At 44.3% G+C, this 20,071-nt stretch overlaps 1 protein-coding gene across 1 annotated transcript in view; it reads left to right on the top strand.

The window, feature by feature from the left end:
• Positions 1-20,071, top strand: part of hps4 (HPS4 biogenesis of lysosomal organelles complex 3 subunit 2) — a 77,739-nt gene that overhangs the window by 22,152 nt on the left and 35,516 nt on the right. Inside the window, exons 2-5 of the mRNA XM_063034637.1 lie at positions 12,278-12,368; positions 14,405-14,548; positions 15,325-15,432; positions 16,643-16,759. Coding sequence (XP_062890707.1) covers positions 12,278-12,368; positions 14,405-14,548; positions 15,325-15,432; positions 16,643-16,759 — 460 coding nt within the window. The remainder of the gene's footprint in view (positions 1-12,277; positions 12,369-14,404; positions 14,549-15,324; positions 15,433-16,642; positions 16,760-20,071) is intronic.

The raw sequence follows: 20,071 nt of genomic DNA, 5'->3' as shown, positions 1-20,071 counted from the left end.
CCCTTGATGCCCAATTAATCAGGAATCTATCAACCACTGCTTTGAATATACCCATGGACGGCCTTCACCGCAGTCTATGGCAGAGCATTCCGCAGATTCACCACTCTTTCGCTAAAAAAATTCCTCCTTACCTCTGTTCTAAAAAGTCATCCCTCAGTTTTGAGGCTGTGCCTTCTAGTTCTGGATACCCCCACCAATAGGAAACATTCTCTCCACATCCACCTTATCTCGTCCTTTCAACATTCAGTCTGTTTCAATGAGATACCCACACATTCTTCTAACTTCCAGTGAATACATGCCCAAAGCTGCGAAACACTTGTCATATGTTAACTTCTTCATTCCCAAAATCATTCTCATGAATCTCCTCGGAAATCTCTCCAATGACAACACATCCTTTCTGAGGTAAGCAGCCCAAAATTGTTGCCATATTCTGAGTGCGGCCTGACTTGTAAAACCTCAGCATTATCTCCTTGTTTTTATATTCTATACCCCTTGAAATAAATGCCAACATTGCATTTGCCTCCTTGACCACAGACTCAACCTGTGAATTAACCTTCTGGGAGTCTTGCACGAAGACTCCTAAGTCCTTCTGCACTTCTGATGTTTGAACCTTCTCCCCATTTAGATAATAGTCCACACTATTGTTCCTTTTACCAAAATGCATTTTCATACATTTCCCAACACTATATTCCACCTGCCACTTTTTTGCTCATTCTTCCAATTTGTCTAAGTCCTGCTGCAATCGCATTACTTCCTCAACACCACCTACCCCTCCACCTATCTTTGTATCATCTAGAAACTTTGCCACAAATTCCACTATCTAAATCATTGACAATGTGAAATGTAGCAGTCCCAATACTGACCCATGAAGAGCACCACTAGTCGCTGGCAGCCAGAAAAGGCCCCCTTTATTTCCACTCACAGCCTCCTGTCTGTCAGCCATTCTGCTATCCATGCCAGTATCTTTCCTGTAATGCCATAGAATTTTATCTTGTAAAGTACATCATGTGACAATTTGTTTTATGGGAAGGATGTAATAGAGAAATGGAGGTCATTTAAAGGTGAAATTTTGAGGCTACAGGATCTTTATGTTCCTGTTAGGTTGAAAGGAAAGGTTAAAAGTTTGAGAGTGCCATGGTTTTCAAGAGATATTGGAAACTTGGTTTGGAAAAAGAGAGGGATCTTTAATAAATATAGGCAGCTTGGAGTTAATGAGGTGCTCGAGGAATATAAAGAATGTAAAAAGAATCTTAAGAAAGAAATTAGAAAAGCTAAAAGAAGATACGAGGCTGCTTTGGCAAGTAAGGTGAAAATAAATCCAAAGGGTTTCTTCAGTTATGTTAGTGGCAAAAGGATAGTGAGGGATAAAATTGGTCTCTTGGAGAATCAAAGTGGATGGCTATGTGCGGAGCCAAAAGAGATGGGGGAGATTTTGAACAATTTCTTTTCTTCAGTATTCACTAGGGAAAAGGATATTGAATTGTGTAAGGTAAAGGAAACAAGGGTAGTTATGGAAAGTATGACAATCAACGAAGAGGGAGTACTGGTGCTTTTAAGTGGATAAGTCTCTGGGTCCGGACAAGATATTCCCTAGGCCCTTGAGGGAAGTTAGTGTGGAAATTGCAGGGGCTCTGACAGAAATATTTCAAATATCATTAGAAACGGGGATGGTGCCGAAGGATTGGCGTATTGCTTATGTGGCTCCATTGTTTAAAAAGGGTTCTAAGAGTAAACCTGACAATTATCGGCCTGTGAGTTTGACGTCAGTGGTGGGTAAATTGATGGGAAGTATTCTTAGAGATGGTATATCTAATTATTTAGATAGACAGGGTCTGATTAGGAACAGTCAACATGGATTTGTGCGTGGAAGGTCATGTTTGACAAACCTTATTGAATTTTTTGATGAGGTTACTAGGAAAGTTGACGAGGGTAAAGCGGTGGATGTTGTCTGTATGGACTTCAGTAAGGCCTTTGACAAGGTTCCACACGGAAGGTTAGTTAGGAAGGTTCGGTCGTTAGGCATTAATATGGAAGTAGTAAAATGGATTCAGCAAGATGGGAGACGCCAGAGAGTAGTGGTGGATAACTGTTTGTCAGATTGGAGGCTGATGACTAGCGGTGTGCCTCGGGGATCTGTACTGGGTCCAAAGTTGTTTGTCATATACATTAATGATCTGGATGATGGGGTGGTAAATTGGATTAGTAAGTATGCAGATGATACTAAGATAGGTGGCATTGTGAATAATGAAGTAGGTTTTCAAAGCTTGCAGAGAGATTTAGGCCAGTTAGAAGAGTGGGCTGAAAGATGGCAGATGGAGTTTAATGCTGATAAATGTGAGGTGCTACATTTTGGTAGGATTAATCAAAATAGGACGTACATGGTAAATGGTAGGGCATTGAAGAATGCAGTAGAACAGAAGGATCTAGGAATAATGGTGCATAGTTCCCTGAAGGTGGAATCTCATGTGGATAGGGTGGTGAAGAAAGCTTTTGGTATGCTGGCCTTCATAAATCAGAGCATTGAGTATAGGAGTTGGGATGTAATGTTAAAATTGTACAAGGCATTGGTGAGGCCAAATTTGGAGTATTGTGTACAGTTCTGGTCACCGAATTATAGGAAAGATGTCAACAAAATAGAGAGAGTACAGAAAAGATTTACTAGAATGTTACCTGGGTTTCATCTCCTAAGTTACAGAGAAAGGTTGAACAAGTTGGGTCTTTATTCTTTGGAGCATAGAAGGTTGAGGGGGGACTTGATAGAGGTGTTTAAAATTATGAGGGGGATTGATAGAGTTGACGTGGATAGGCTTTTTCCATTGAGAGTGGGGGAGATTCGAACAAGAGGACATGAGTTGAGAGTTAAAGGACAAAAGTTTAGGGGTAACATGAGGGGGAACTTCTTTACTCAGAGAGTGGTAGCTGTGTGGAACGAGCTTCCAGCAGAAGTGGTTGAGGCAGGTTCGATGTTGTTGTTTAAAGTTAAATTGGATAGATATATGAACAGGAAAGGAATGGAGATTTATGGGCTGAGTGCAAGTCAGTGGGACGAGGTGAGAGTAAGAGTTCGGCACAGACTGGAAGGGCCGAGATGGCCTGTTTCCGTGCTGTATTGTTATATGTGAGGCATCTTGTCAAATCCCTTCTGAAAATCCAAGTAAATGAGATCCATTGCCTTTTCTTTGTCCACTCTGCTTGTTACTTCCTCGAAGAACTCTGACAGATTTGTTAGGCAAGATTTCCCTTTACAGCAACCATGCTGACTTGGACTTATTTTATCATTAGTCTCCAAGTACCTTGAAATCTCAGCCTTATTTAGACTCCAACACTTTCCCAGCCACTGAGGTTAGACTAACTAGCCTATAATTTCCTCTCTTTTCCTTCTTAAAGAGTGGAGTGACATTTGCAATCTTCCAGTCCTCTGGAACCATGCCATCAAGTGATTTTTTTGAAAGATTATAACCAATGCATCTGTTATTTCTTCAGCAACCTCTCTCAGGACTCTGGGCTGTAGTCCATCTGGTCTTGGTGACTTATCTACTTCAAGACCTTTGAGTTTGCCTAGTACTTTTTCCTTTGTAATAGCAATGGCACTCACTCCTGCTCCCTGACTCTCACGGACCTCTGGCACACAGCTAGTGTCTTCCACAATAAAGATTGAAGCAAAGTTCTTATCAAGTTCACCTGCTGTTTCTTTGTCACCCATTACTCCCTCACCAGCACCAGTGGTCGAATATCAACTCTCACTTCCCTTTTATCCTTTATATAACTGAAAATAAAACTTCCTGCTTGATATTATTGGCTAGTTTGCCCTCATATTTAATCTTTTCCCTTCTTATAGTTTTTTTTCTTGTCTTTAGTTGGATTTTAAAAGCTTCCCAATCATCCAACTTCCCACTCACTTTTGCTAACGTATATGCCCTTTCCTTGGCCTTCATAGAGTCTTTAACTTGTCAGCCTCGGTTGCTTACCACTGCCATTTGAGAACTACTTCTTCTGTGGGACATATCCACCCTGTGCCTTGTGAACTACTCCCAGAAACTTCAGCCACCTCTGTTCTGCTGTCATCCCCACCCGTATCCTCCTCCGATCCACCGAGCAAACTCCACTCTCGTGCCTCTGTAATTCCCTTTATTCCCTGGAGATACTGATACATGTGAGTTATGCTTCTCCCTCTCAAATTGCAATATGAATTCAATCATATTATGATCACTGCCTCCTAAGGGTTCCTTTATATTAAGTTGTCTAATTTCCAGGGATTTTTACACACAACAATCTCTAAAGTTTACAGAGAATGGTACGAGAAACAAACAAATATCCAGTGTGTGGTAATTCTGTCAGAGGAGAATGGCCAGATTGTTTCAAGTTGACAAGAAGGTGACAGTAACGCAAACAACCACGCATTATGACACTGGTGTACAGAAGAGCATCTCTGAACACACTGTTACGTACCCCGTAACTGGGTTGCCAAACCAGCAGAAATGGATCACTCAGTTGGAGTCTGGAGTACTAGAACTAAGAAAGTTTTATTAAAGAAACAAGCAACACAGTAATCGAAAGGATAATAAATGCAACAGTTCAGCGATGATAAACACACATGTGCACAGAATTAAGATAACAGCATCAATCAAGCTCTATCGTTGTCTAGGGGTAAATGACCAAATTTCAAAGTGACTCAAAGTTCAGTTCGCAGTAATCGTTGCCATGGCGATGGACAACGTGAGGGGGAGAGAGAGAGAGAACAGGAACAACTGATCATTCAGACACTGCTTCACTCACAGACCGGCGAGATTGCTCACAAGCAGCTTTTGGGCGGGTCCTTGGTGATGTCACCTGAGGTCACCGACTGTGACCCCTCCTCCAGATGCGGTCGATCCTCTGCAGTGAACCCGGCACCCAGGCAAGGGCGGACACACACCAGGTTCCCGCTGATCGTACCTTTCCACCCTGGCCGTTGTCTGATACTTCCCACCGACTCGTGAGAAGCGTACCGCTTCCAGGGTCTCGTTACCTCGGGTGGCGTGTGTCCTGCCTTAGCGAACCTGCCCCTTTTTATCCCCCTGCTGGGGTATCACCTGTCCATCACTTCAAAACAGTTCAGGGTTCAAAGGGTGAGCCGCTCCAGACAGCTCTCTACACATCTCCAGGTGCTGTTTCATTGTGTCCCTTATCTCTCTCTTGAAGACAGGTGGCAGACCAACTGCTGATGTCACTGATGCTAACCCAGGCCAGCAAACATCTTAATTTTATGTGTATTCTCGTCACAACACAACATGTCAAACTTTGAAGTGGATGGGCTATAGCAGCAGAAGAGCACGCTGTATTCCACTCCCATACATAATAAAGTGTATTTCTCAGTTGGTATTCATGGTGGATTGTTAATAATATACAAATCCCTGGCACTAATCTCTCTCCTCATATAGAAAAACACAACATCTGAACCACAGGAAGAAAATGAAGTCCTAGGCTGTTCTCCAAATTTGTGGGAGCAGTTTCTGAAATGAGTACTTCAGGCCACAACGTAGGCCTGTATTTATAATTAGTGGCATAATCATCAACATCGGTCCAGTTCAGAATCAAAATCAGATTTAATATCATTTGTTGTGAAGTTTGTTAACTTTACAGCAGCAGTACAATGAAGTACATGATAAATAAATATAGAAAAAACTGAGTTACATTTTTTGTGTGTGTGTTTTGTGTGTGTCTATACAGAGCGTGGATCAGTACTTGGAGCTATGATATTGTGGCCATTACAGAGACTTGGATGGCTCAGGGGTAGGAATGGTTACTTCGAGTGCCCGGCTTTAGATGTTTCAGAAAGGACAGGGAGAAGGCAAAAGAGGTGGGGGCATGGCACTGCTGATCAGAGATAGCGACACAGCTGCAGAAAAGGAGGAAGTCATGGATGGATTGTCTACTGAGTCTCTGTGGGTAGAAGTTAGGAACAGTAAAGGGTCAATAATTCTACTGGGTGTTTTTATAGACCACCCAATAGTAGCAGGGACATCGAGGAGCAGATAGGGAGACAGATTCTGGAAAGGTGTAACAATAACAGGTTGTCCTGGTGGGAGATTTTAATTTCCCAAATATCGATTGGCATCTCCCTAGAGCAAGGGCTTTAGATGAGGTGGAGTTTGTTAGGTGTGTTCAGGCCGTACTCGATCTGGTATTGGGAAATGAACCTGGTCAGGTGTCAGATCTCTCAGTGGGAGAGCATTCTGGAGATAGTGATCATAATTCTATCTCCTTTACCATAGCATTGGAGATGGATAAGAACAGACAAGTTAGGAAAGCGTTTAATTGGAGTAAGGGGAAATATGAATTTATCAGGCAAGAACTTGGAAGCACAAATTGGGAACAGATATTCTCAGGGAAATGTACTGCAGAAGTTTGGCAAATGTTCAGGGGACATTTGCATGATGTTCTGCATAGGTGCATTCCAATGAGACGGAAAGGATGGTAGGATACAGAAACAGTGGTGTACAAAGGCAGTTGAAAATCTAGTCAAGAAGAAAAGAAAAGCTTATGAAAGGTTCAAAAAACTAGGTAATGATAGAGATCTAGAAGATTATAAGGCTAGCAGGAAAGAGCTTAAGAGCAAGAGGATAAGACGTGAGAGAATAGGACCAATCAAGTGTGATAGTGGAAAAGTGTGTATGGAACCAGAGGAGGTAGCGGAGGTACTTGAATACTTTGCTTCAGTATTCACTATGGAAAAGGACATTGGCGACTGTAGGGATGATTTACAGTGGACTGAAAAGCTTGAGCATATAGACATTAAGAAAGATGATGTGCTGGAGCTTTTGGAAAGCATCAAGTTGGATAAGTCACTGGGACCGGAAGAGTTATACCTCAGCCTACTGTGGGAGGCGAGGGAGGAGATTGCTGATCCTCTGGCAGTGATCTTTGCATCATCAGTGCGGATGCAAAAGGTTCCAGAGGATTGGATGGTTGCAGATGTTATTCTCTTATTTAAGAAAGGGAGCAGAGAAAGCCCAGGAAATTATAGACCAGTGAGTTTTACTTCAGTGGTTGGTAAGTTGATGGAAAAGATCCTGAGAGGTAGGATTTATAAACATTTGGAGAGGCATAATATGATTAGGAATTGTCAGCATAGCTTTGTCAAAGGCAGGTCGTGCCTTACAAGCCTGATTGAAATTTTTGAGGATGTGACTAAACACATTAATGAAGGTAGAGCAGTAGATGTAGTGTATATGGATTTCAGCAAGGCATTTGACAAGATACCCCATGCAAGGCTTATTGAGAAAGTAAGGAGGCATGGGATCCAAGGGGACCTTGCTTTGTGGATCCCGAATTGGCTTGCCCACATAAGACGGGTCATATTCTACATGGAGGTCAGTGACCAGTGGTGTCCCTCAGGGATCTGTACTGGGACATCTTCTCTTTGTGATTCTTATAAATAACCTGGATGAGAAAGTGGAGGGATGCATTAGTAAATTTGCTGATAACACAAGGATTGTGGGTGTTGTGGATAGTGTGGAGGGTTATACAAATAATAGAAGAGAAGTAAGAAAGATAAGTTACCTCTAACAGGAAGGGGTCATCACTTCCCTGGCTATAGGCAGACTTATTATAAATGAGTGTAATAGCCAAGAGTAAGAATGACCTCATGTTTCATGCTTTGAGGCAGCGCAGTTGTCTTAGTCTATTACTAAAAGTGCGACGCTGTTCGGCCAAGGTGGAATGCAGAGGGTGAGAAACATTGTCCAGAATGGCCAGGATTTTTCGTAGGATGCTTTGTTCTACCACAGCCTCCAGTGTGTCCAGTTTGACTCCTATAACAGAGCCAGGCTTTCTAATCAGTTTATTGAGCCTGTTGGCATCACCCGTGTTGATGCCATTGCTCCAACAGACCACTGCAAAGAAGCCTGTACTGGTGACAACAGACTAGTAGAATATGTGAAGAAGAGGCCTGCATAATCCAAAGGACCTCAGTCTCCTCAGGAAGTAGAGGTGATTCTGGCCTTCCTTGTACATAGCCTCTGTGTTGGTGTTCCACACTAATCTGTCAACCAGATGTCATGGCTTTGACTCGAGAGGCTTCGACGAGAAGAGGCGGAGGACAAGCTAGCTCACAGTTAGTTTTTACAATGTCTCCTGAGACGGTGATATGCCTCTCATGTGAGATGTGGCCGTCTTGGGGGACCTCCCCTCTCCCGCAGAGTCACATCTGCCAGAAGTGCATACGGCTGGGCGATCTGGAAGTCTGTGTAAGGAATCTGGAGCAGCAGCTGGATGACCTTCGATTCATAAGGGAAAATGAGGCAGTCATAGATGAGAGCTATAGGGAGGTAGTCACACCTAGGCTGTCGGAAGCAGGTCGTTGGGTGACAGTCAGAGCGGGGAAAGCGAAGGTGAGCAGACAGGTAGTGCAGAGCACCCCTGTAGCCATTCCCCTGAACAATAAGTTTACCGTCCTGGATACTGTTGGCGGGGACAACCGACCAGGTGTGAGCCACGGTGGCAGGGCCTCCGGCACTGAGTCTGACCCTGTGGTGCAGAAGGGTGGGACTGAGAAGAGGAGAGCTGTCGTCATTGGAGACTCTATAGTCAGGGGAGCAGACAGGAGATTTTGTGGACGTGAGAAGGACACCCGCATGGTTTGTTGCCTCCCGGGTGCCAGGGTCCGGGATGTCTCTGACTGGGTGCACGACATCCTGGTACGAGAGGGAACGCAACCAGAAGTTGTGATACATGTTGGGACCAACGACATAAGCAGGAAGAGAGATGAGGTCCTGAAGTGTGAGTTTCGGGAACAAGGCAGAAGGCTGAAGAACAGGACCTCAAGGGTGGCGGTCTCAGGATTGCTGCCAGTGCTACGTGACAGTGATGGTAAGAATTGGAGGTGATGGCAGTTGAATGCGTGTCTGAGGAATTGGTGCAGCGAGCAGGGTTTTAGATTTTTAGATCATTGGGATCTCTTCTGGGGAAGGTGGGATCTGTACAGATTGGATGGGTTGCACCTGAACTCGAGGGGGAGCAACATCCTTGCAGGTAGGTTTGGTAGCATGGTTCGGGAGGACTTAAACTGATTTGCGAGGGGGATGGGACCCAGAGCGATAGAGCAGTGAAAGAAGTGCATGGAGTAAAGCCAGATCTAACATACAGAGAGGCTTTGAGGAAAGAGAAGCAGAATAAACAGTGTAAAGACAGTAAGGTAGAAGGGCTGAAATGTGTGTACCTCAATGCAAGAAGCATCAGGAACAAAGGTGACGAACTGAGAGCTTGGATACATACATGGAATTATGATGTAGTGGCCATTACAGAGACTTGGCTGGCACCAGGGCAGGAATGGATTCTCAATATTCCTGGATTTCAGTGCTTTAAAAGGGATAGAGAGGGTGGAAAAAGGGGAGGAGGGGTGTCATTACTGGTCAGGGATACTATTACAGCTACAGAAAGGGTGGGTAATGTAGCAGGATCCTCTTTTGAGTCAATATGGGTGGAAGTCAGGAGCAGGAAGGGAGCAGTTACTCTATTGGGGGTATTCTATAGGCCCCCTGGTAGCAGCAGAGATACAGAGGAGCAGATTGGGAGGCAGATTTTGGAAAGGTGCAAAAATAACAGGGTTGTTATCATGGGTGACTTTAACTTCCCTAATATTGATTGGCACCTGATTAGTTCCAAGGGTTTAGTTGGGGCAGAGTTAGTTAAGCGTGTCCAGGATGGATTCCTGTCACAGTATGTGGACAGGCCAACCAGGGGGAATGTCATACTAGATCTAGAACGAGGTAATGAACCGGGTCAGGTCACAGATCTCTCAGTGGGTGAGCATCTGGGGGACAGTGACCACCGCTCCCTGGCCCTTAGCATTATCATGGAAAAGGATAGAATCAGAGAGGACAGGAAAATTTTAATTAGGGAAAGGCAAATTATGAGGCTATTAGGCTAGAACTTGCGGGTGTGAATTGGGATGATGTTTTTGCAGGGAAATGTACTATGGACATGTGGTCGATGTTTAGAGATATCTTGCGGGATGTTAGGGAAAAAAAGTGTCCCGGTGAGGAAGATAAAGAATAGTCGGGTGAAGGAACCATGGGTGACAAGTGAGGTGGAAAATCTAGTCAGGTGGAAGAAGGCAGCATACATGAGGTTTAGGAAGCAAGGATCAGATGGGTCTATTGAGGAATATAGGTAAGCAAGAAAGGAGCTTAAGAAGGGGCTGAGGAGAGCAAGAAGGGGGCATGAGAAGGCCTTGGCGAGTAGGGTAAAGAAAAACCCCAAGGCATTCTTCAATTATGTGAAGAAGAAAAGGATGACAGGAGTGAAGGTAGGACCAATTAGAGATAAAGGTGGGAAGATGTGCCTGGAGGCTGTGGAAGTGAGCGAGGTCCTCAATGAATACTTCTCTTCGGTATTCACCAATAAGAGGGAACTTGATGATGGCGAGGACAATATGAGTGAGGTTGATGTTCTGGAGCATGTTGATATTAAGGGAGAGGAGGTGTTGGAGTTGTTAAAATACATTCGGACAGATAAGTCCCCGGGGCCTGACGGAATATTCCCTAGGCTTCTCCGCGAGGCGAGAGAAGAGATTGCTGAGCCTCTGGCTAGGATCGTTATGTCCTGGTTGTCCACGGAAATGGTACCGGAGGATTGGAGGGAGGTGAATGTTGTCCCCTTGTTCAAAAAAGGTAGTAGGGATAGTCCGGGTGATTATAGACCAGTGAGCCTTACGTCTGTGGTGGGAAAGCTGTTGGAAAAGATTCTTAGAGATAGGATCTATAGGCATTTAGAGAATCATGGTCTGATCAGGGACAGTCAGCATGGCTTTGTGAAGGGCAGATCGTGTCTAACAAGCTTGATAGAGTTCTTTGAGGAGGTGACCAGGCATATAGATGAGGGTAGTGCAGTGGATATATATGGATTTTAGTAAGGCATTTGACAAGGTTCCACGTGGTAGGCTTATTCAGAAAGTCAGAAGGCATGGGATCCAGGGAAGTTTGGCCAGGTGGATTCAGAATTGGCTTGCCTGAAGAAGGCAGAGGGTCGTGGTGGAGGGAGTACATTCGGATTGGAGGGTTGTGACTAGTGGTGTCCCACAAGGATCTGCTCTGGGACCTCTACTTTTCGTGATTTTTATTAACGACCTGGTTGTGTGGGTAGAAGGGTGGGTTGGGAAGTTTGCAGACGACACAAAGGTTGGTGGTGTTGTAGATAGTGTAGAGGATTGTCAAAGATTGCAGAGAGACATTGATAGGATGCAGAAGTGGGCTGAGAAGTGGCAGATGGAGTTCAACCTGGAGAAGTGTGAGGTGGTACACTTTGGAAGGACAAACTCCAAGGCAGAGTACAAAGTAAATGGCAGGATACTTGGTAGTGTGGAGGAGCAGAGGGATCTCGGGGTACATGTCCACAGGTCCCTGAAAGTTGCCTCACAGATGGATAAGGTGGTTAAGAAAGCTTATGGGGTGTTAGCTTTCATAAGTCGAGGGATAGAGTTTAAGAGCTGCGATGTAATGATGCAGCTCTATAAAACTCTGGTTAGGCCACACTTGGAGTACTGTGTCCAGTTCTGGTCACCTCCCTATAGGAAGGATGTGGAAGCATTGGAAAGGGTACAGAGGAGACTTACCAGGATGCTGCTTGGTTCAGAGAGTATGCATTATGATCAGAGATTAAGGGAGCCTAGGGCTTTACTCTTTGGAGAGAAGGAGGATGAGAGGAGACATGAGAGGTGTACAAGATAATAAGAGGAATAGATAGAGTGGATAGCCAGCACCTCTTCCCCAGGGCACCACTGCTCAGTACAAGAGGACATGGCTTTAAGGTAAGGGGTGGGAAGTTCAAGGGGGATATTAGAGGAAGGATTTTTACTCAGAGAGTGGTTGGTGTGTGGAATGCACTGCCTGAGTCAGCGGTGGAGGCAGATACACTAGTGAAGTTTAAGAGACTACTAGACTGGTATATGGAGGAATTTAAGGTGGGGGGTTATATGAGAGACAGGGTTTGACAGTCGGCACAACATTGTGGGCCGAAGGGCCTGTACTGTGCTGTACTATTCTACGTTCTATGGATCCTATGGAGGCTGGTACCCACATGGACCGGACTAATTTTACAACTTTCTTCAACTTATTTTGATCCTGTGCAGTAGCCCTCCCACCCACCCACCCACCCACCCAGTACCAGAAGGTGATGCAGCTGGTCAGAATGCTCTCCGTGGTACATTTGTAGAAGTTTTCGAGTGGTTTAGTTAAGAAACCAAACCTCCTCAAATACCTAATGTCCTTTGTCCTTTTAATTTTTTCATTTACTTCAGGTGCAGATATTTGTTCCTTTATGACTCGTCAAAGGTTAAAGAAGAAGGTGACCCAACGAGTTCCGGGATCTATTACTTTTTTCCCTCACAGGTGAGATCTGTGTTTCAAGGAAAGAGGATGTGGGCAAGGAGGGTAAAGAGGCTGATTCTTATTTCAGATGCACCGAACATTATTTGTTATTAAGTGTTTTGCATTGTTGTTGAGATTTGTGAATATCTTTACAAGCTTTGCAACTAGTGGTCTACATTTCTTTAGCAAGGCTTCCAGATGGTCTGCAAGGTTAGAACACATGGACCCAGAGTGAGTTAGCCAGTTGGGTTTGGGCAGGGGCTTGCTTTTCATAGTCATAGTCGTACTTTACTGATTCTGGGGAAAATTGGTTTTCGTTACAGTTGCATCATAAATAATAAATAGTAATAGAACCATAAATAGTTAAATAGTAATATGTAACTTATGCCAGTAAATTATGAAATAAGTCCAGGACCAGCCTATTGGCTCAGGGTGTCTGACCTTTCAAGGGAGGAGTTGTAAAGTTTGATGGCCACAGGCAGGAATGACTTCCTATGACGCTCTGTGCTGCATCTCGGTGGAAAGAGTCTCTGGCTGAATATACTCCTGTGCCCACCCAGTCCATTATATAGTGGATGGGAGACATTGACCAAGATGGCATGCAACTTAGACAGCATCCTCTTTTCAGACACCACCGTGAGAGAGTCCAGTTCCATCCCCACAACATCCCTGGCCTTACGAATGAGTTTGTTGGTTCTGTTGGTGTCTGCTACCCTCAGCCTGCTGCCCCAGCAAACATGATAGCACTGGCCACCACAGACTCATAGAACATCCTCAGCATCGTCCAGCAGATGTTAAAGGACCTCAGTCTCCTCAGGAAATAGAGACGGCTCTGACCCTTCTTGTAGACAGCCTCAGTGTTCTTTGACCAGTCCAGTTTATTGTCAATTCGTTCAGGTTAGAAGCCTCAGGGATTGGAGATGAGTTCTCTAGTTCATGATTTGGATCCTCCCCCCCCCCTCCCCCTCTCCCTATCTCTTTCCCCCCCTCCCTCCCCCATAGGATGATGATGGTTCCTTTCAGTCAGTTAGTGGGTTTGTGAGGATACCCCACTCCTCAGAAAGGAACAGCGTGTGTGTGAGTGGATTTTAGGTGAGTAGGGGGTTGCACAGGTCCAGACCTACCCTCTTGACATCCCCTCCCGGATCCAGTGGCATGGTGGGGTCCAAGACGGCTGGGGGAAGTTCTGTTACAGTGAATGGCCAGACCAAGCTTCGATGCAAGGGATGCCCTTTCCGCGCTTCACGGCACGTGTTTGCCAGATGGCCGTTGACCTTACGAGAGGGTTCATCCGCCCTTTGACAGGTCTTGTTTTTCGTCCTGCAGGGTGTCTAGCCACCCTCCTCACCAGGCAAGCCTGGTGGGGGAGCCGGTTTAGTCGCCGACCACCCGACCATGCGACAGGTAGTACTGGGTTACATGGCACCAGTAGCACTCAGACGAGAGACCTGACACTGTCATGATTTGGATAATATATTGGTAGCATAATTAATAAAATTGGAGGTAACACCAGATGGAATTCTGCAAAAGTGTGAACTCCGTTACAGTCACTTCCCCTGTGTAAGAGAGTTCAAAACTATGGGATGTAGATTTAGGATGAGAGGGGAAAGATTTAAAAGGGAACCGAGGGGCAAATTTTTCACACTGAATGGTGAGTATATGGAATAAGCTGCCCAGGAAGGTGGCTGAGACAGCTACAATAACTGCACTTAAAAAAAACATTTGGAGAGCGGCAGTCTGGAGCAAAAAGGGCCAAGCCCAAACAAATGGAACTAGCTTGGTGGCACCATGATAACCATGGATTAGACGGGCCAAACAGCCTGTACGATTATACTTAACGCTGCTTTCTGGAATGAAAGTGGAAAAAATCTCTTCTTACTATTCCAAAGCAGAGCCAAGAGATTCTTCCCAGAATGATGGTGAATATTTTTAACTTGGGATGATAAATATTTGTTCATTATTACACCCTGAGGGCTTGCTGAGGCTATTTCATGCCTTGTACAACATTCTGAGGTAGCTATAGAAATACAAATCATTCTCTCCTGTCTCTTGAGCAGACTAGTGTTGACCAACAGGAGCTGCTCTGTGGGCAGATCGCTGGAGTAGTCTGCTGCATTGCTGAGATCTCAGGAACTCCACCCAGGCTAATCCGCTTGCGAAAGCTGAAGTTTGCTGTTCAGGTGGATGGGGAATATCTTTGGGTAGGTATCATGGATCATGCATACAGTGGACAGCAGTGACTTTTTCCTAGGGCAGGAGTGGCTAACATGAGGGGGAAAAACTTTTAAGATCTGTGGAAGAAAGTTGTGATGAAGGCCCTTCACTAACTACGGACGGCACATGGCCAGCAGTAATTGTCACTGGGTCTGAAACAGAGCTGCTGCATGGAGCTGTCTCATTTAGAGGCAACAGCAACCTGCACAGGTGTGCTGATGGTGGAGGATACCATCTTTAATTGGATAATTGAGTTAATAGGCTTTTGGTTGGTCTAGGGGGAGGGGCTTAGTAGTTATATATTTTCTTTTCCAGTTTTTGTCTTGTTTTGAGGTAAATAAAAACACCTCAATTTATTTTTGTGACTCAGTCCACCTGGTTGTTTTTCTTAAACAATTGACCCACAGTTTTTTGTGACAAAAGTATAGGAAGAATGTCAAAGGTAGGTCTTTTACACAGAGAGTGGTGGGGGCATGGAACTTGCTGCCAGGAGTGTGGTAAAAGGAAGATACATTAGGAGCTTTAAAGAGACTCTTGTATGGTATATGCATAAAACAAAAATGGAGGCTATGCGGGAGGGAAGGGTTAGATTGACCCTGGAGTCGGTTGAAAGGCTGGCACAACATTGTGGGCTGAAGGGCCAGTACTGTGCTGAACTGTTCTATGTTCTTTTTATATTTGTATCAGAAATCTATGCTAAGAATTTCCACCCCAACGCTTATCATTTCTGTTAAATGTATATGTTTGCTGTGGTCTATTAAAGGCTCTTGGATGTGCCCTAGATGTCCCCGATAAGAGCTGTAAGCAGTTTCTGGATCAACTCATCGGCATCTTTACATTTTACAATGGATTCAGTAAGCATATATACCAGGTAATACTTTGGATTTGTTTCTTGGTTTCAAAATTTGCACAGAACTGCATTCACTTTGCAGCTGGCCAGGCAGCATCGGGGAAAAGTGTACAGTCAAGATTTAGGCCTGAAACATCGACAGTACTCTCTTCCATGGATGCTGCCTAACCTGCTGAGTTCCTCCAGCATTGTGTGTGTGTTGCTCAGATTTCCAGCATCTGCAGATTTTCTCTTGTTTGCCATTGGTTCACTTTGCAGTGATTAATTTGTTGCAGAGGTATCCAGAAATGCGAGTTCCAATCTCAAAACTACTGCTGAAGAACTTAGATTCAAATAATTAAATACATTCAGAATTAGGTTGAACAATTGGTGGCATTTAGTTCATCGATGTGGTACTAGAAACCTGCTGTGGTGTTCAGGTCCACTCTGCTGGCCACTGAGTGGGGTTAGACATGAACAATAAGGGCTGGACATGACAGTCATCCATAAAGGAATAAGTAAAAGACACTATCATCCTCGTGTATATTTCCCTCATCAAGATCAGCAACATCCCAACCTGAAACATCCCATCCCTCCACTGTCCTGTTGCTTCCTCAGATGCTGCTTGACCTGTTGGGTTCCTCTGGCTGTGTTTGCTCTTCCAGTTCAAAGCTTAAAAGTTCAAAATAACTTTATTATCAAAGTATGTATATGTCACAAAATTCATTTTCATTTTCTTGCAGGCATTCGCAGTTGAACAAAGGCTGACAAACTGCAAACACTAAAAAGTCTTAATAATGAGTAAATAAATAACGCTGAGATAAATGTATAATACTGATAGGCTCCAGTGTCTGCAGCCTCTTGTGTCTCTGCACAATTTTATATTCCTGGATGAGTGTTTTTGTTCCTTTACTCGATCACTTGTTTGTTTCCCAAGGAAATGCAGAATATGGTGTTACATTTAGGTGGACAAAGCTGCACGAGATGGTAAACAGGAACATAAATTCATAGTGAGACACAGGAGATTGTTAACTTGAACCAAATGTTGGCATATTTTTTATCTAGTTCTCCAGCCCACGTGAGAATTCCACTGAGCCAGTTGCATGACCTGATGTAGAGGGTCAAAGGTGAATGTTACTGTACCACTGCTCCAAATCAGATTCAGTAAGAGCAACACCTTGCTCTCCAGAACCTGCCTGAATGCAGCTTGTCGTTTACCAAATCCTTGACATTTTCATTTATTTCTTCACAGGTGCGGGATCGGAGAGAGCTGGCCTGCCAGTGGGATCTGTATATGGAGCACATCCAGCAAGCCAACAGCGGCCTACATCACACTTTCAATTCCCTTTGGAACCTGGACAGGACTGATGTAAATCCAGGGAGATGTCTCTTTCTTTACACCTTGCGTTTGGGGATTTATTTTGTAGCAGTAACTCCTCAAGGTCAAAGCAGTAACAAAAACAATCAATCAGATTATTCACTGAAGTCCTTCTTCATTTTAAGCCTGTCACCCTACTGGGTGTAGGTCGCTGACAGCAGCTGGCCAGAATCCTCTGTCCTGGGCCAGTCATTCAAGTTTTCCCAGATGTAGCCCATCTTTTTGGTGTCAGATCCTTCCTCTCCCAGAGGTGGTGTTTTTAACGGGATGGCGTTTTCCTTCCACAGCTGGGCTTGGCACCATTCATGCCAGTGTTATTCACTGAAGTAGTTGTGCTTAATTTGGAGGATAAATCCCTTCAGCCCATTGTCCCATACTAGCTCTTTGAAAGAGCTGTCCGATTAGTCTTGCTTGTCTATAATTTATTTCCTCCATTTTTTTGCTGTTGACTTCCTTCTATCAATTTTTCTGGAAATGTGTGGCAGACTATAACAACATATATGGAATTGTTTCTTAAAACCTCGTTAGCACAACTGCAAAAGTACAACTTAATCTCTCTTTAGCCAGAACATGTTTGGAAGTACCTAGCAAGCAACCTACTCAATTTCCCTGTAATGTGCGTACATGTGCGAGCACATGCATCTTTTGGTACGAGCACACAAAGGAATTTCAACTGAACACAAAAGGTTGTCACCCTCTCCCTCGTAGGCTTGTTAAATATATTCACGATTGTACACAATCACATTTCAGTTTCCATTTTCTGATACAGACTGTGTTGACAACGTGATTTGTCTGCAGATTTTAGAGCTGGCTTATTTATACTGCTTTTATTGAAGAAATTATTGATTCACTGTCGTATTCTAAAGAAGCAAAGGACGTGAAGTGCAAAACAACTGCTAGTTCATTTCAAGTGCAATAGATTATGAAACGATAGAAACTGCTACACTGAAAGCTCTGAAGGTCAGGAATATGCAGCTACGAGAAATATATATGTACAATACAGAAACTGGTGTTACCTGTGTGTATTGTCACTATGCAGATATTGCTGGAGAATTTGCAAGTGGGAAAAGGTGGAGTAATATTTGGAAACTTGATGTTTTAAAGTGTCACTTAGAAAGCAAATCGCATATGGAAGGTGTGCAAAGCTTTGGCAAAAAAAATCCCTCATTACCCACTACAGGCCTGCTATGTGTGTTTTGTGAGAGTGCAGATGAACAAGAGAAATCAAAGTACTTATTGACAGTGTTTTGCTAGCTGTTAAAATGAATATAATATTGAGTGTGCACATGGTATGTCACTGGGCAAAAAATTGCACGGCACAAGATTTTTGTGCAGTGGTCATTACAAGCATTACGAGTTAGAGGGAACATTGAACCTTGGTGAGATTCAATAATTCTGTCCACAGTTGTAGCTGCTGCTAATAACACCCACGGGGGTGGGGGTACGGTATGGTAGTGTAGTGGTTAGCGTAACACTTTACAGCCCCAGCTGTCAGATCGAGATTCAATTCCCACTGTACTCTGTAAAGAGTTTGTATGTTCTCCCTGTGACCCTGTGGGTTTCCTCTCACGTTCCAGAGGTGCTGCTCTGTACAGCACTGTTGTAATGTGTGGTTACATCTAGATGGAGGATGGCCAGCAGGGACATAAATTCATGGTGAGACACAAGAGATTGTCATCATGAACCAAAATTTGGGCATTTTTTTCTCTCATTCACCAGCTTGCATGAGAATTTCACTGAGTCTGTTGCATGACCTGATGCAGTGTCAGCAAATGAAGGTAAGGGTCAGGGTTCGACAGTTGTGGACCTGCTATGTTGGCGCCAGAAGTATGGCAACACTTGCGGGCTACCCTTATCCAGCAAGTTCTCGGACTGTGTTAATCATTAACTCAAACAAATTTCACTGTTTTGTTGTACAGTAAATCTAATCAAACAACACTGATACAGTAGAGCAGTGTGATTGGATTGATCAGAGAGAGAGTCACACCTCTATTCCACAGTCTATTTCACATTGCCGTGTTGGCGTGTGGTTAAGGCTTCGGTCTAGTGATCTGAAGGTCGCTAGTTCGAGCCTCAGCTGAGGCAGTGTGTTGTGTCCTTGAGCAAGGCAGTTAACCACACTTTGCTCTGTGACGACACCGGTGCCAAGCTGTATGGGTCCTAATGCCCTTCCCTTGAACAACATCGGTGGCGTGGAGAGGGGAGACTTGCAGCATGGGCAACTGCCGGTCTTCCATACAACCTTGCCCAGGCCTGCACCCTGGAAACCTTCCAAGGTGCAAATCCATGGTCTCACGAGACTAACAGATGCCTATTTCACATTACCAGTATATTAAGGCTCTTGGTCTAGAAGGACTGGGTGACATGTTGCAGCCATTATTGCCTCCTCCTGCCTCCTGTATGAAGCCTGGGTGCGTGGCCTGGAAGAAGTCCAAATGCTGCAAAAACAAACTCTGACAGTATAAATCTACAGGACCAAGAAAGGCTGTAATGAGATGGTATGAACAGCTCGGCACCAGATTGAGAACCAGAGCCTGAACGGTAATAATCTCTGGACTGTAAACTCAAGAGATTCTGCGGATGGAATCTCTACTCTTAGTCCTGATGAAGATCTCAGCCCAAAACATTGACTCTTTAAATCTTCTCCATTGATGTCCTGCTGAGGTCACCATTTTGCGTGTGTTACTGTGAATCTCTGGATTATTACCTGAACCATGCCCAGACTGGCAAAAGCCAACTAAATTTGGGGAAATATAATGTTTGCTTCAAGTACTGGTGTGATAGAACCAGTTCTAGGTTACTGGGTACACCGCTAATGCTTTCCTTCAACAAATTCTGCTTATTGCATTTGATGCTTGATCGTAGAACATAGAGCCATATAACAATTACAGCACGGAAACAGGCCATCTCGGCCCTTCTTGTCCATGCCGAGCTCTTACTTTCACCTAGTCCCACCGACCTGCATTCAGCCCGTAACCCTCCATTCCTTTCCTTTCCTGTCCATATATCTATCCAATTCAACTTTAAACGACAACATGGAACCTGCCTCAACCACTTCTGCTGGAAGCTCATTTCACACAGCTACCACTCTAAGTAAAGAAGTTCCCCCTCATGTTACCCCTAAACTTTTGTCCTCTAATTCTCAACTCATGTCCTCTTGTTTGAATCTCCCCACTCTCAATGGAAAAAGCCTATTCACATCAACTCTATCAATCCCCCTCATAATTTTAAACACCTCTATCAAGTCCCCCCTCAACCTTCTATGCTCCAAAGAATAAAGACCTAATCTCTTCAACCTTTCTC

Source organism: Mobula hypostoma, chromosome 27 (genome assembly GCF_963921235.1).
Source record: "Mobula hypostoma chromosome 27, sMobHyp1.1, whole genome shotgun sequence".
Lineage (NCBI taxonomy): Eukaryota > Metazoa > Chordata > Chondrichthyes > Myliobatiformes > Myliobatidae > Mobula > Mobula hypostoma.
This window is presented reverse-complemented; position numbering and strand designations above follow the sequence as displayed.